This window comes from Electrophorus electricus, chromosome 11 (assembly GCF_013358815.1).
Source record: "Electrophorus electricus isolate fEleEle1 chromosome 11, fEleEle1.pri, whole genome shotgun sequence".
Taxonomy (NCBI): Eukaryota; Metazoa; Chordata; class Actinopteri; order Gymnotiformes; family Gymnotidae; genus Electrophorus; species Electrophorus electricus.
This window is the reverse complement of record NC_049545.1, coordinates 7,119,291-7,133,999: the sequence shown is the minus strand read 5'-3', so window position 1 is coordinate 7,133,999 and position 14,709 is coordinate 7,119,291. Positions and strand designations below refer to the sequence as shown.

Here is a 14,709-nt window from a genome sequence, read left to right as displayed (position 1 = left end):
TGCAGAAATTCACCTAGGACGTTCACGGATTGAACCAAATTAATGTATAACATATAGTAGATAAATTCAGACAATTTGAGAGAAATGTGTTTTTAGACAGGCCTTAGCCTAAACATTTACCTGGAAGTGAAAAAATCAGATTTAATCGGGCTGATTTGAGGACTAACATTCCCCACTCGTTGCTTGTATTAAGACTAATTAGGATAAAATGTTCGTAAATGGTCAAATAGATTAAATTACACCGAAACCTGAAACGAAGGCTCAAGATTTGACCTGAAGTGAAGATGAAAAAAAGCTATACTAATAAGAATTAGCTGGATATTGTTAGACCAGATATCATTAACCCAAAAATGAACTGATAAATTGCTTTATGATCGTATAAATCACATATTCCACTCTGAGACATGTTGAGAAATGCAAACTTTGATAATGGTAAAAAATATTCTGGTCTTTTTTCGGCTGGTGGGGTCTTGGGGGGTGTTGGAGAAGAAAACATGGCAAACAAGACCCTCCACGCACCTCGATGGGAGGAGCTTTGCATGGCAGGGCGAGGTAGGAGAGCCCCACCATCTAGCATCTCTACGGAACCAGCTCCTGTCCTGCAATGGATGCAAGTTGTGCTCTCCAAGTTGTTTCAGTACTTTAAGAACATTCGAGAGAAAATGAATATGGATAATCTCGGGCTCTCCAAGATCTAAGAATATCAATCTGGTAAGTACAGACAATCGTAAAAGTTAGCATTTTAAGTTTTTCTACCATCCATAGATACTTTTACCTTTATGTCAACTATGAAGTAATGCCTTAGGGGAGCCAGTTTTTAATGTAGCTTTTGTTCATCTAATTCGTATTATTATGGCCTGCTCTTTGTCTTAAATTATTAATTGAACTATTCAAACTGAATTGTAAATGATTAGCTATATGTAATTAACATATCGATGATTATAATAAATCCATCCATTTGGGCGCACAAATGGTGTAGATAACGGATCGGTGCTGAAAAGGTCACTTTTTCGTTGAGACATCTCAAGGCTTCCATTTGTTCAACGATCATCTGTTCCAGAAGGCGCAGTACACAGTATCTCCTTTTCTCTCGATTGAATGACACCAGAAGTTTGAGAATGCCGGTTTTGGAAAGGCAACCGTCAAGAGACCAAGGGGATCAGAGTGTAGTGTATATTTATCATTATCCATTATTCACATACTACTTCTAAGCTTGCGTCAATACATTTTTTGTAATTTAAATTATTGTGAACTTTTAACGTAAATCTTCAGTTACTAAAATTGCGTAATTTAAGCGCAACATGTATTACTAAGATTTTACAGTACAAAATTGATGACGCTGTTATCAGGTCTAAGCATTTTGATGGAGCTGACGACTATGTACAATGAAAACGGCTACAATTTCAGTTGTTTCATATTTTGTCCAAAATAACGCCTTGCTAGTCTTTGACAGAAATATCAGGAATAAGTAATTAGGACATGCTAAGATGCCCCATAAAAAGCAAATTATGAGACACTTATTGGTTTATGAGCAAAATCTGAACATGGACAGGATCTACTTAATGACTTAATTAGATGTTTTCTCTTATGTTCAGTAGTATGACAGATTCAGTGCTCTCCATAAGGCTGTACTCCTCTCTGATTAGGGTCTTCTGAAGTTGCCAGTCCCAGCCTTACAGCAAACACTTGACATGTATCTAAGGTGTATGAGACACCTGGTCTCCGAAGAGCAGTTCAGAAGGACAAAGGACATCACAGAGAAGTTTGGCGCACCTGGGGGGCTAGGAGAATTACTTCAGGAAAAGCTACTGGAAAGAAAAGAGACTAAAGACAACTGGGTAAGGCCCTTGTAGCTACTCTCATCTTGTGCTAAGCTGGTGACCTCCCTCTGTTAAATGTTATTACCTATGAGCTCAAAGAGATTTAGTCATTTTCTCTTTGCTTTATAGCTGTTCTGAGTTTATGTTAACATATTGCACAGATTTATAAACTTTATTTTTTAATTTATTTTACATTAGATACAACTGTTCAAGGTAAAGTATCCCCAGTATTAGGCATGGGCCTGATGTTACAGGTATCAATTAGAGGCCAATTTTAATTCTGAGGTTCCACATGAGCATTTACTTTTACATTTGTTAAATATGCAGCTTGCTGTAAGTACTGCCATAAGACAAAAAAAAAAACAAAAAAAACCCAGTTCATTCTGAAAATGGGCATTTGTTCTAATGATCACAATGTGTTTATGTTTCTCATCACTCAACACCTTAATCTGTCTTAAAGTGAATAGATGTTTTACACTATTTATACTTTTCTAATGCAACACCTGTTTGAACATGCTACAGTATAAAGCCACAGCCTTAAACGTCCCTTCTGGAAACTTAACCAATGTGCAACTTTCCTGCTAACACATAAAAGTGTTTAAATATTTTCATTTCTTCAGGTATACGACTACTGGCTTGAAGATATGTATTTGAATAACAGACTAGCACTACCTGTCAACTCTAGCCCTGTTATGGTCTTCCCTAATCAGAACTTCAGGGCTCAGAGTGACACACTCAGGTATTGGTCCCTGAGGCTGGAACTGGGAGCATTTCCATTTTGATTTTAGAGCTTAAAACATTCCAACAGAAAACATAGTTATTATTTTCAACCTGAACTGAATGTTAAAGTTCTAAAATTAGATGAAATTGAAATGGAAATTATCCTACCTTTAGTAATTTGTACATTCTTATCATTACACTGAATGCATCCATATAAATAAATGATGGATGCTTAGCATGTCTGGGAAATGTTCTGAACTTCATAAAGATTATGTAAACCATAAAGTCTGTGTGTTGCATGCTTTTCCTTCCATCAGCTGTACAGTTTCATATGTGTGCGTTATGGAGGTGCTCTTCATACTAGTGTCTATTTGCAAGATATCTCACTGTGCAAATGAGTAAATGCATAAGAAATATTGCACATGTCTTAAATAACCTATAGATGGCTTACTGCCTTAACACCCTAAAAGGTACCATCACTAGTAAAAAGCAATCTGTCAGCTGTTCTACTCTGAGCACATTACCTATAATAGACAAAAGCTTAGCCATTTTAACACCTAAAATATGCATTTCCAGATGCTCCTATCCAGAGTGTCTTACATATTTATCAGTATGACAGTACATGTATTCCTTGGAAATCAAACCCAAGACCTTGTTGTTACTACCACCAAGCACAATCTGATTATCTACCAGGGGAGCTACAGAAGAATTTCCATGTCAGATATTCCCATGTTTTATGACATTAGGTCAGCAAATTGTAACCTGGGATTCGTCTAGAACTATGCATTTTAATCTTACGCTGTTAGAGGAAAAATCATTTTAAGACTTAATTTAATAAATCCATGATTAAACTTTTCACTATATTAAGTTAAGCAACATCCAGAAAGCCACTTTTTATAGCATAAGGTTATAATAAAAATGTTCTACATGTTGGGGGTTTATTAATTGCTGTACAATTTAATGTTGTGATGATACTACTGAACAGGAAATGTGATCTTAATAGCTGATTAAATAAGGCACTTGGGTGAGGCAGTGGAGGCATGTGTGAGAGGGAACTGAGGGGCAGTGCAACTTCAGGACCAGCTAGAATGGTATTAACTCACTCTAAATCCCACAGTCATACATTGCATACGTTTATTCTGTTTAGTACACAGAGATTTTTTTTAGTATTTTCTTATGAAGATTTTCTGTGAATTACAGTTAAATCTCTGTTCCTTCTTCCTTTATCCAACAGATTTGCAGCTCATCTCATTTCAGGTGTGTTAGAATACAAGTATCTACTTGATGGGTAGGTTGTACCTTGTTGCCACCAATAACTGCTTGATCTAATTCTGTGTTCCATTCATTCGAAGCATCCTGGTTGGGCTGTGTTTTTGCAGGCATGCCCTACCAGTGGACTATGCCCGGGGCCAGTTGGCTGGGACTCCCCTGTGTATGGAGCAGTACTACAGGCTCTTCACCTCCTACCGTCTACCTGGATCTAAGACAGATACCCTGGTGGCTCAGGAGAGCAGTGTTATGCCAGAACCAGAACATGTCATAGTAGCTTGTAAAAACCAGGTAAGGCTGTACTGCCAAGGCATACAGGAACTATTTGCTGGGTATATATGTTGATTTAGTTGTTGGAACTGATTAGACCTAATCCAACAAAGAGTCTAAATGAGACTAAAGCAGTTTTGATGTACAAATCCCCTGGGTATTTGATTTCCTGTTCTACACTATAATTAATAAGCAATGCCCTCTAACAGGTGCTCACTGTTGATTTAATGAGGATGGTTACAAATAATTTTTATGCTTGAGCTGTTTTTAATTATGCAAAAGACAATCCCTTTAAATGTCATAATGAAAAGTTACAGGCACTCATTAGGGTACTACACTTGCACTCTAAATGTCTATCAGTGTGCTTTTATGTCATGAAACTTGCATCACTGTAAGGCATTAAGTTAATTAAACAACTGCATAAACTTCATGTTATTTTTGTCAGTTCTTTGTTCTTGATGTAGTAATCAACTTCCGGCGACTCAGTGAGAAAGACCTGTACACTCAGCTACAGAAGATCAAGAGGATGGCAGATAGTGAAGAGGAGCAGTTGCCTCCTATTGGACTGCTCACCTCAGATGGCAGGACAGAGTGGGCAGAGGCTCGCAGCATCCTTGTTAAAGGTCAGAGGTTGAACTGTAACCACAGTCCTCTCCTGATAATCGACACTGTGTTCTTGGATCAATATATCTCCTATAAAAATGCAGACTTTAAAAATCTACAATTTTACATCTATTTATATCTTCAAACTATAAAATACATATAAATTGTACAATGGACTTACTGACAATTACTGAGATGTACAATGGACTTTCTGACAATTCATCAAACAACAACCAACAGCACTGACAGAAAACATACACTAACTGGAAATGTTTTATATAAAAAGTGCTGCATTCAGACAGGCTCATCAGATATTAAACCATGCTGAATATGAGCATCTGGTGCAGATTCTACCAACAGGGACTCTCTGGATATGATCGAGCGCAGTGTGTGTGTGGTGTGCCTGGATGAATCCTGTGGCATAGAGCCGAGTGCCACCAACCGAGCCATGATGATGCTCCATGGAGGAGGAGCAGACAGGAGCGGGGGAAACCGCTGGTATGACAAGCCTTTGCAGGTAAAGCATCTACAAAATTTGGGTGCATCAAATAAAAAATATGCATGTGTTGGCTTACAGTGAAAAGAAATTTTGCTATAAAAACATTGCAACTCTCAGTTTGTAGTAGGTGCAGATGGGTGCTGTGGTGTTGTTTGTGAACACTCACCCTTTGAGGGGATCGTGCTGGTCCAGTGCACAGAATATGTACTGAAGTACATGTAAGCTAAGATATATACACATTTTTTTCTTCATCTGCTCTCCATTATCTTTTACATTTTGACAGGACATGACAATTAAAAAAAAAAATGGAAGATTTATAATATACTGTGTTTTACTGATTACTTGACTTATAATTGAAAGGTTTCTGGTTCATGCCCCACCACTGCCAAGTTGCCACTGTTAGGCCCTTAACCCTCAATTGCTCACGTTGTACTCAGTCTTAATTGTAAGTCGCTTTGGATAAAAGTATCAGCTTTGTAAATGTAAATGAAATACATTTTCATACAATTCAGAATTAGCATCTGAAAATGGAATTATAATACCCCTTTCACATTATACAAATAAAGCTCTATTTCATGCATAGGTTCCCAGGACAGTCTGCTAAGAACCCAACAAGCTTTTTCAGCTCTGAAAACATATGAGCCAGTAAATGCGAGTTAGCCTGGAAGCATGAATACTATAAAACTATGGACCATTAGAGGTTTTTGAAGACCCAGAAGACCAAGGAAATTGGAGGTTTTTCACGCTTTGGGTCTATTTTCTAGGCTTGTTCAAGTGACAGACAATTAGTTATTCCATCATCTAAAGAGGGTGAAATTTTGCAATAGCTTGAGAACAAGTACTGCTTGTATTAATAGTTACAGGTAATTGCTTACACAAAATGTTTAACTAACTACTTTGAAAAAATAAATGGCACACAAGCAATGTATAGACAGTACACACTGGCTCCATGTGTGTATTTCCCACTCTTAGGAGAAACAGCCCTTCCAAGCTGGTAAGGGCAGATAGTGTGAGTGAGCTGCCAGCACCAAGACGTCTTCGCTGGAAATGCTCGCCAAAGATCCAAGAACTCCTTACTGCTTCAGCAGACAAATTACAAAGGCAAATCAACAAGCAATATTTGTCTTGAGGATCATAGTCAACATACCTGCATTGTATATCTGTGTCAGTAATATGAATTTGTGATTTAAAAATTGTCCATTTTATTTAGGCTTGTTAGAAATCTTGACATGAATGTCCACAAGTTCAACAGTTATGGGAAAGACTTCATCAAGAAGCAGAAAATGAGTCCTGATGCTTATATACAAGTAGCTCTGCAGTTTGCATTTTACAAGTTAGTTTGCTGTTTTCTACCTCAAAACAGATATTCAACAGAGGCACACACCATGCCAAACCTGACTTTTAACCTATTACCAGATGTCACAGAAGACCTGTTCCCACTTATGAGAGTGCATCAATTCGTCGTTTCCATCAGGGTCGAGTGGACAACATTCGCTCTTCTACTGCTGAGGCTTTGGTGTTTGTGAAATCGATGACAGATAAAAATTCCAGTGTGACGGTATGTTATTACAATGGTTCAGATTACTTACCATTGTTTTCATTAACTGTTAAGCCTCATTCAGTAGATATACTCATACATTATTTTAATTATCTTATTGCAATAAAGCTGACATCGTAACATCATTTTACTGTATTCTATTATTTATTTAGGATGCTGAGAAGATGGAGAAGTTATGGCACGCTATTAGGGCACAAACCCATTATACAATCTTGGTAAATAAAATGGAGGCTGCTATGCAGAATTACCTTTTCCACTAAATGCATTTATTCATCACTTAATGACATTATTCCATCAATATGAAGCTATTATTCTTGTGCATGGAATCACTCATTTTAACAGGCTATCACAGGAATGGCAATAGACAATCACTTACTTGGACTGCGTGAGATAGCTAAGGAGCTCAACTTGGAGGAGCCTGAGATATTCACAGATGAGACTTACGTCATCAGCAACCAGTTCATCCTCTCAACAAGTCAGGTTTGTAAGAACAAAAACACTAGGCAAGTCTAACCAGTCCACCATCCACTTCACAGCATTTTTCACACAATTGCCACCAGTAAGACATCCTAAAACACTTGCCAATCTCTGAAGGAAGCATAGGATGTGAGTGGAGTCCAAAAGAACATACATATACTTACATACATAATGCTGTTTAAGACTTACAAGTGTACATAATTTGGAATGTATTCAATTTGTTAGCTATATCATATAATGTATCATTTAACATTTCTTTTTAAACTCCAACACCATTGAATTTATAGTGCAATGATATAGTACTTCAACATTCTTGATGTTTTGAGAATGGGTTATAAAACAAGTTTTGGGTCATGTGCTTTCGTCTAATGTTTACGTACATACATATAGAAACACGGACTTATGACTGTCTCATTCAAACTGTTCATTAACTAACACCCACTCATACTGCCCTGCCTGATCTTCATCTATCTTGCACATAAATTTAAGGATTACTTCTGTTTTTTGTGGTTCACAAAATTCACAGCAGTTAGAAATGAACCCTTTACATTATAATAAAATATAAAAGACATCCTTTACATCAATCAATGCCCATCAGACCCCAACATTAGCCTTGAGAAAATAAGTACATTTTAAAGGCAGGTTCTTCCTTGAGGCACTTAACAGCAGTGTCCATAAACTGTTTTATGTTAAAATAATCCTGATCTTATGTTAAATACTGTAACGGTGAGCGGTGATGAGGCGGACCCATGTGTGGAGAAGAGCGAGATTTATTATGGGCAAATCCAAAATCGGAGTTGTTGTAGCAGTCCAGTGTCATACAGCCAACACGGAGAGTACGGGGATACAATACAAACAAACAAAAACACACGAAGGGAAACAGAAAACAGGCTATAACAAAGACTAGGGAATACTCAGGGCTAAGAAACAAAAAGGCTAGGATACACTGAGTACAAACTAACATTCAAACATTCAATACTACACAATGAAGTAAACACAATGAACAATCAAGACCAAGGCCACAAGGCAGGGTTTAAATACATTAACTACACGAGGGACAGGTGTGGAAAATCAAACGAGGGGTGGCTGTTATGTTGGGAAAGAAGGTCTGGATCACAATTGAAACTCCAATTCATCCTTAAGGGGTTGAGGTCAGGACTTTGTGCAGGCCACAGAAGTGCCCCTACACCAACCAAACCTTTCAAACCAGGAACACATTTTATGTACATGGGCACAGTCATGCTGCAACAATTCCCCAAATTGTTACAAAGCTGAAAGCATATAGCTGTCTAAAATGTCTATGTATGCTATACCATTAATATTACCCTACATATGATTCAAGGGGCCTATCCCAAACCCCCAAAAACAGCACCAGACCATTATCCTTCTTCCATCAAACTTTAGTGTAGGCACTTTTGCATTCTGGTAGGTAGGCTTCTCCTGGCATCTGCCAAACATAGAGTAGACTATTAGCCTGCAGACAGATCATTGATCACTTGAGCAATTGAGGGTTAGAGTCTACCTCTTTGTGGCTAAAGTTTTGCTACTCATAGATGTTTTAATTTCACAATAATAGCACATACAGTTGGCCAGGCCTGATTTGGCAGAGCAGCAATTTTATGAAGTTTTGAGCCAAAGGTTGCATCATATGGCAGTCACTGAGCTCTACAGTATGACCCCTTCTTCTGCCAGTGTTTGTTTTGGCTTTGTGCTTGATTTTACACACCTGTTAGAAATGGGTGTGATTAAAGCACCTGAACTCTATAATTAACAGAGTGTTGGTAGCTAATAAATATGCATGTTGGCTTACAAATGGCATCTCCTGTCCCAAACAGGAAAATAATCAAACAAACAAATAAATAAACAATCCCAATGGGCAAAGGGGAACCTGCTAGATTAATATTTAAATTGATCATTGTCAACATCACAAACATCATGGATGTCATGAACATTGCACATTACAAGCCAGAAAGATTTAAACTCCAATCAATCTCCAACAAAGCCACTAGCTAATGTTAATGAAAATATTCGTTGCTCAATGTAATTCACCCCACCCATACTTTCCACTTGTAACAACCAAATTACATGATTAATGGGAGAATAATAATCACTCTTCACAGACAATAACATGTTTATTGTGGTTTTCATCATTAATTACTTTGTGTCTAGTACTAATTTAGCTAGCTAAATACATAGCTAGTTAAGTAAAGGCAACTTGACTAACTTAAGGGAAAAGCACAAAGGAAAAACAGGTAATAAACATGCAAAAGGTGCAAAGCAATTTCAAGGAACTCACAGTATTATCCATACTGGAATCTTTAATTCTATGAGGCATATGTGGACCACCAAGCACACTCTAATAGTATGATCTTTACAAACAGGTCCCCACAACTGTGGAGATGTTCTGCTGCTATGGCCCAGTGGTCCCTAATGGCTATGGGGTCTGCTACAATCCCCAGTCAGACCACATAATTTTCTCTGTGTCCAGTTTCCATGACAGCCCTGGGACCTCTTCAGATATGTTTGTGAAAGCTATTGTGGCATGCCTACGAGAGATGCAAGATCTATGCCGCATTTCTAATACTCAAGTCAAACCACATACTTCCACAGAGAGTATGGAGGATGTCTCCCAGACAGTGAAAAATGGGGGAAAGACATAACAATCCTGACAAGCTAGTACTCATCTGTGATGTTGAACTTTTGCCAAATAAAAATTTTTTGTGCCATTTTTTTTGTCCACAGTAATTATTTAGAGTAATATAAATCTGATTCTGAAGGTTATCTTAGATATCGTGTATGAACTAATACTACCACCATTACAAATCTGCACCAAGTAAAACTCAACCATATATTTTGAGTTTTCCATGTACACTGCTAGAAGGTCAAGGGGCAAAAAGAAATGTCTATGTCCCTGTGTGTGTGAAATTAAGTGCAGCAATATGTGATTCATGTTTAGCTTATAGCAAATATTAAAGCTCCTCAATGGTTTGAATATTCCACAGGCCACCATCACTCAAAGTATTATGATCACAGACATGTATCAATGTTTTACATCTATTGTTAGAAGTACATCACCCACTGTAAAATGGTAAGGAAACTGTATGCTGTGTCTTATATTATTATAGTACTATATTATTATTTCACTGTGTAACATTCCATAATTCAGGATGGATTGATTTCTTAGAACTTAATAGTAGTTCTAAATACTATATTCTGTATCTAAACAAGACAATTGATTAGGAGTTAAATTAAACATTTGAAAACCTATTTTTAATTAAACATGTTAAGAACATGTTCCTATACACTGGTCTGAAACTGTATGTAGAATGAAGCAAATGTCTGTATGTGGTATTTATGTGTAAAATGTATGTATACATTTTGTGAATAATTAAGAACAATGTATTTGATAAAATTGATACATTTCAAGATGTTTTGAATATAAGCAAAGTAATAAAGTTTTGGTGGAAAATAACAGTATTGTGAAGCACAAATGCAAACTATTTTTGGCATTTTTATTTGTGTATAATTTTAAATATGTTACACTAATTAGCTGTTTGAAAAGCTGAAAAGCATGTGCTACTTCACGGGATCTAAGATATTTAAAATTATTTTTACTCTTCCTTATATACATACCCTATGCCTTTACTTTTCATGCCTTTGACCTCTTGACAAACAAAATCAACTCTAAGGACATCCTCTCCCCATGAAACATCTAGCTTGAGAAAAATAACATTTGTCTAGTTATTGTATATTATTGGAGAGCATATATTGCAAGTGGGGCACTGCGTGTAACATGATGGGAAGAACAAGGAGTTGTATAAGAACTTTATATCTCTGAAAGACATTAGCATCTGGGATTTCAATCAAGTAGCCTACTGGCATATTGTAGGAATTATTTTTGTGCCACTACAAATTTAAAAGACTATCATCCAGTAACTTTTACTTCAGTGGTTATGAAGTATCCTGTGTGTTAACTATAGTTCTGCTTTTAATACACGAATCGTGAAACTGATACTGTCATCAGCAACTGGATTATGACATTATCATTTCTAGGCAAAAAGGTTTTCCTCACGACCATACTTAATACTGGATCACCACAAGGGTATATTTAGGTCCACTACACTTTTTTTTTCCACTCATGACTGTGTTGCCAGTTACAATAGCAGTTGTTGTTTGTTTGTTTTTTTGTTTGTTTGTTTTTTGTTTTTAATTTGCTGATGAGTCTGCATAAGGTTTTAGCTACATTAGCTAACTACCCGGCTAGAACTTTCTCATTTATAGATTCAGGAATTTCACCATTTTATTTTCCTAGAAATGGATAAATCAGCCTTATAAGAGCTCAGCAAGTTTAGCTACCTAGTTCTTGCCTATTGGCATTTGGTACTCGAAATCGATCCGTCAGCGCTCTGACAAGTCATTCATGACACTTTCTCGTTACATTACTGTGTAGACCTATACAAGAAAATGCAGCGAGCGTACGTTGACTATACACAACGTCCTTACACCACAATTTGCAGTGCATCGTGGGTACTTAACAATGAATAATGTACAGGGTGTTAAGTTGACTATTACTTAACATAGCTATCACCAACGTTTTGTTTTAGCTAGCTAACTAAGTATTTTATGTAAAATTACAGAAAGGACTGTAATGTGGCTTTTCATTGTTTCTAAACACTTGAAAAACATGAACCATTCTGTCTAGTTACAGTCGCGTGACTGTAATCTGTTGCTAGGGGAACGGACAGCATAGATTGTGTGGTAGAAAAGAGTTGACCATTTTGTGTACTTGTAGCTGTCGGTTGTTTTTGCTCTTTGCTGTTGCTGTTGGTTGATCTTTTGCTGTTCTAGTTTAGAAATCTGAGATTATGACACATACTTCACCGATCATCGTCCGATATGGTCCTTACGAATCGTGTGGTATTGTTGAACACAGGACATTTCGCCTAGAAGGTCTCCAAGGTAGATAACGCTAACTAGGTAGCTAAGCTAACCCTAGCTAACTTACCCGATATAAGATTTCATTTGTCTTATGGTCAATGTGTAATTAACCCCCTCTGTTCTGTCTGAGATAGCTGTGAAATTAAGGACATATATGATTAGGTTTGTTGCCTACAGCATCACGTACATCATTATAAAATTATACTTGATGGTTTTTGCTTTATCTTCGTAAGCGACTCTGAAAGAATGTGGCTACATCTGGGTTCTAGAAAAAACGTCAGAATGGAACCAGCTGGAACTCATGATCAACGGAGAATGCGTCTATAAATGTAACATTAACGATCTTGAATTCGGTAATAACCCTCATTCAGCATCAATAATAAATGGCACTTCATTGTCACAATGCAAATATTAGCAATTCGCATTTGATATTACTTTTTAATTTTTTTTTCTCGATCAGGTGTTCATCCCAATGTAGGCCTACACTTTATTGTTCTCTATACACATTGGCTTTCTGCAACCAGCAATTCCGTTTATGATTTTTAAACATTCTCTAAAACTATTAAGTTACTTTACTGGATAAATGTCTACCAATTATGTTTCACGAATTCACGAATACACATTCTTTATGATTTCATGCTCTATTGCCTATTGTTTTTGTTTTTGTTTTTGTTTTTTGTTTGTTCGTTTGATTGTGTTTTGTGCCTTTCAAGCTACATTTATAAGTATCTAAAGTGTTTGTTAATAGATAGGCCTAATATTATACTGAACTGTCAGCCACCAAGAATCCTTGGTTCCATTAAAGTTTTTCTTGGATTAATGACAGAACAGGATTTTGAAATGGTGAAAGCACAAAAAAGTGAAAGCTATTAGGAAAGTTTGTATAGATGTCTACACATATGATTTCATGCTTTTATTGCCTTTCTGTTGCCTTTTCAGTCACAATTATAGGCAAGGGTCAATTTTCAGTCACAAAATAACTGCATGCACAGCACCATAAAAATAACTGACATTACTATCCCTTTCTTCTCTATGTAATGTTTAGTCCTTAAATTTGGAGGTGACTCTCCTAGAGAGTGTATGATGGAGTTTCCTGATTACTAAGGAAATAGGACTTTGTAAATTAGTAAATGTAATATTTTCATGAAAAACTGAAAACTGTTGATAAAATTCTGTACAGTATGGGGGAATTTGTAACCCAGAAAAGCAAAGTATATACACAGTGTGGTGGCTGTGAGAAAATGTTGGTAGTAATATTTAATATATCTAACAAGTTATGTTTTCACTAGGGGGTGATGGACGACTTGATCCACTGTGTCAAGATGCCATAGACACAGTAAGGAGTGCATACCAACAACACCAAATATAATATGTATTTTGTGCAGTTTGATAAAAATGCTAACAAATATTTCACAATGTTAATTTTAGTATATTATTGTTAAGTAACCTTGTGGTCAGAAGTCACACCTCCATTTTGTGATAAAGATTCCACTGTTTTATATTAACCCTCTTTTTCTTTGGTATGGTTACATTGCTATATAGAGATACAACAGGGTAACTGTTCTATGTCCTGAACTGTAAAACATTTGTGCTTACACATTATCACATCTGAAAATAAATTCTGCATAACTTATTAAGACCTGCTTAAGCACATACATGGTACACCATTAACTTGTTTCTACAGGTTATGAGAATACTGTTGGGCAATAAACACTGCCAGTTAAATACAATCTAATTTTCCAAAGGAGACTTAACAATGGCATCATCAATTATTGTATTGCTCACTGTGTGAAAATATATGCAGTAAAACATAGTCTTATCTGACGTAAGATTACCAGTGCGTACTCTTCCTATTTATTGCTTCCTGTTTTTATAAGCACACTGATATTAACACTAAGTACATTCCCAATGCTGAACCTTCAAAGTATATCATAGTCCCGACAGGTAGAGTGTGTTTTGACAGCCACAAAGTATATTGTGGCAGCCAAAGAGAATATTGCTACTTGTCACTGTGCCATCTGTTTAATGTCTGCTGTACTTGTGAATATGACTGAATAGTCTATTTTTAGTTCCTCAAGCAGATGGAGATAATAGTGATATTCTGAATAGATGCATTAACATTCTAATTCTATGTCTAAATAAATATAGTGCATTGACAACACAGTTGAAGTAAACCCATGAGAAGAATGTTTAAATCAACAGATTAGAATCAAAAGCTCCTGCCTTCAAAGGCACCGAAATCAAATGCAGTGTCCATATCCTATTGAGCTCTGCCAAGTGAGCCAACTTGCTTCCAGTGGCAGGCGCTTCAGCAGTGTCATGGACAACGTACCTGAAAGAGGGAAGTTTAATTGGGACATGGAGACATGTTCTGCTTGAAGGATGTGAATGGTTATAAAGGAGGACATTAACCATATTGGTTTCTCATTGGACAGCACTGTTAGGAAAAATGGTCTTCATAATCACAAACTCATGTTCTTATGTTCTTCTTGACACCAAATGGATTCAGTGTTGCTATATGTCTGCTGATTTTGCCCTGATAAGATAAAAGGGAA

General features: G+C 36.6%; 2 protein-coding genes across 2 annotated transcripts; both read left to right on the top strand.

Moving 5' to 3' along the window:
• The first annotated feature begins 619 nt into the window (after positions 1–619).
• chata (choline O-acetyltransferase a) lies at positions 620–9,918 on the top strand. Its single transcript, XM_027017442.2, has 15 exons — positions 620–711; positions 1,061–1,166; positions 1,647–1,838; positions 2,441–2,559; positions 3,775–3,828; positions 3,920–4,100; positions 4,525–4,702; positions 5,030–5,199; positions 5,299–5,399; positions 6,154–6,282; positions 6,392–6,514; positions 6,598–6,739; positions 6,892–6,954; positions 7,082–7,219; positions 9,598–9,918. Exons 2-15 carry the CDS (start codon positions 1,119–1,121, stop codon positions 9,874–9,876), a joined length of 1,917 nt encoding a protein of 638 aa, XP_026873243.2. The 5' UTR covers positions 620–711; positions 1,061–1,118; the 3' UTR covers positions 9,877–9,918.
• A 2,042-nt stretch (positions 9,919–11,960) lies between these two features.
• On the top strand, positions 11,961–14,313 carry c11h10orf53 (chromosome 11 C10orf53 homolog). Its single transcript, XM_027017440.2, has 3 exons — positions 11,961–12,175; positions 12,388–12,507; positions 13,444–14,313. The coding sequence occupies exons 1-3, from the start codon at positions 12,082–12,084 to the stop codon at positions 13,521–13,523; spliced, it is 294 nt and encodes a 97-aa protein (XP_026873241.2). The 5' UTR covers positions 11,961–12,081; the 3' UTR covers positions 13,524–14,313.
• Positions 14,314–14,709: the final 396 nt, after the last annotated feature.

Bases quoted from the DNA above. Each gene is read 5' to 3' on its own strand.
- chata (XM_027017442.2), top strand. From the start codon at position 1,119: ATGCCGGTTTTGGAAAGGCAACCGTCAAGAGACCAAGGGGATCAGAGT. The intron at 2,560-3,774 runs GTATTGGTCCCT...TTTATCCAACAG, and splicing joins GCTCAGAGTGACACACTCAG to ATTTGCAGCTCATCTCATTT. The intron at 7,220-9,597 runs GTTTGTAAGAAC...CTTTACAAACAG, and splicing joins TCATCCTCTCAACAAGTCAG to GTCCCCACAACTGTGGAGAT.
- c11h10orf53 (XM_027017440.2), top strand. From the start codon at position 12,082: ATGACACATACTTCACCGATCATCGTCCGATATGGTCCTTACGAATCG. The intron at 12,176-12,387 runs GTAGATAACGCT...TATCTTCGTAAG, and splicing joins TCGCCTAGAAGGTCTCCAAG to CGACTCTGAAAGAATGTGGC. The intron at 12,508-13,443 runs GTAATAACCCTC...TGTTTTCACTAG, and splicing joins CATTAACGATCTTGAATTCG to GGGGTGATGGACGACTTGAT.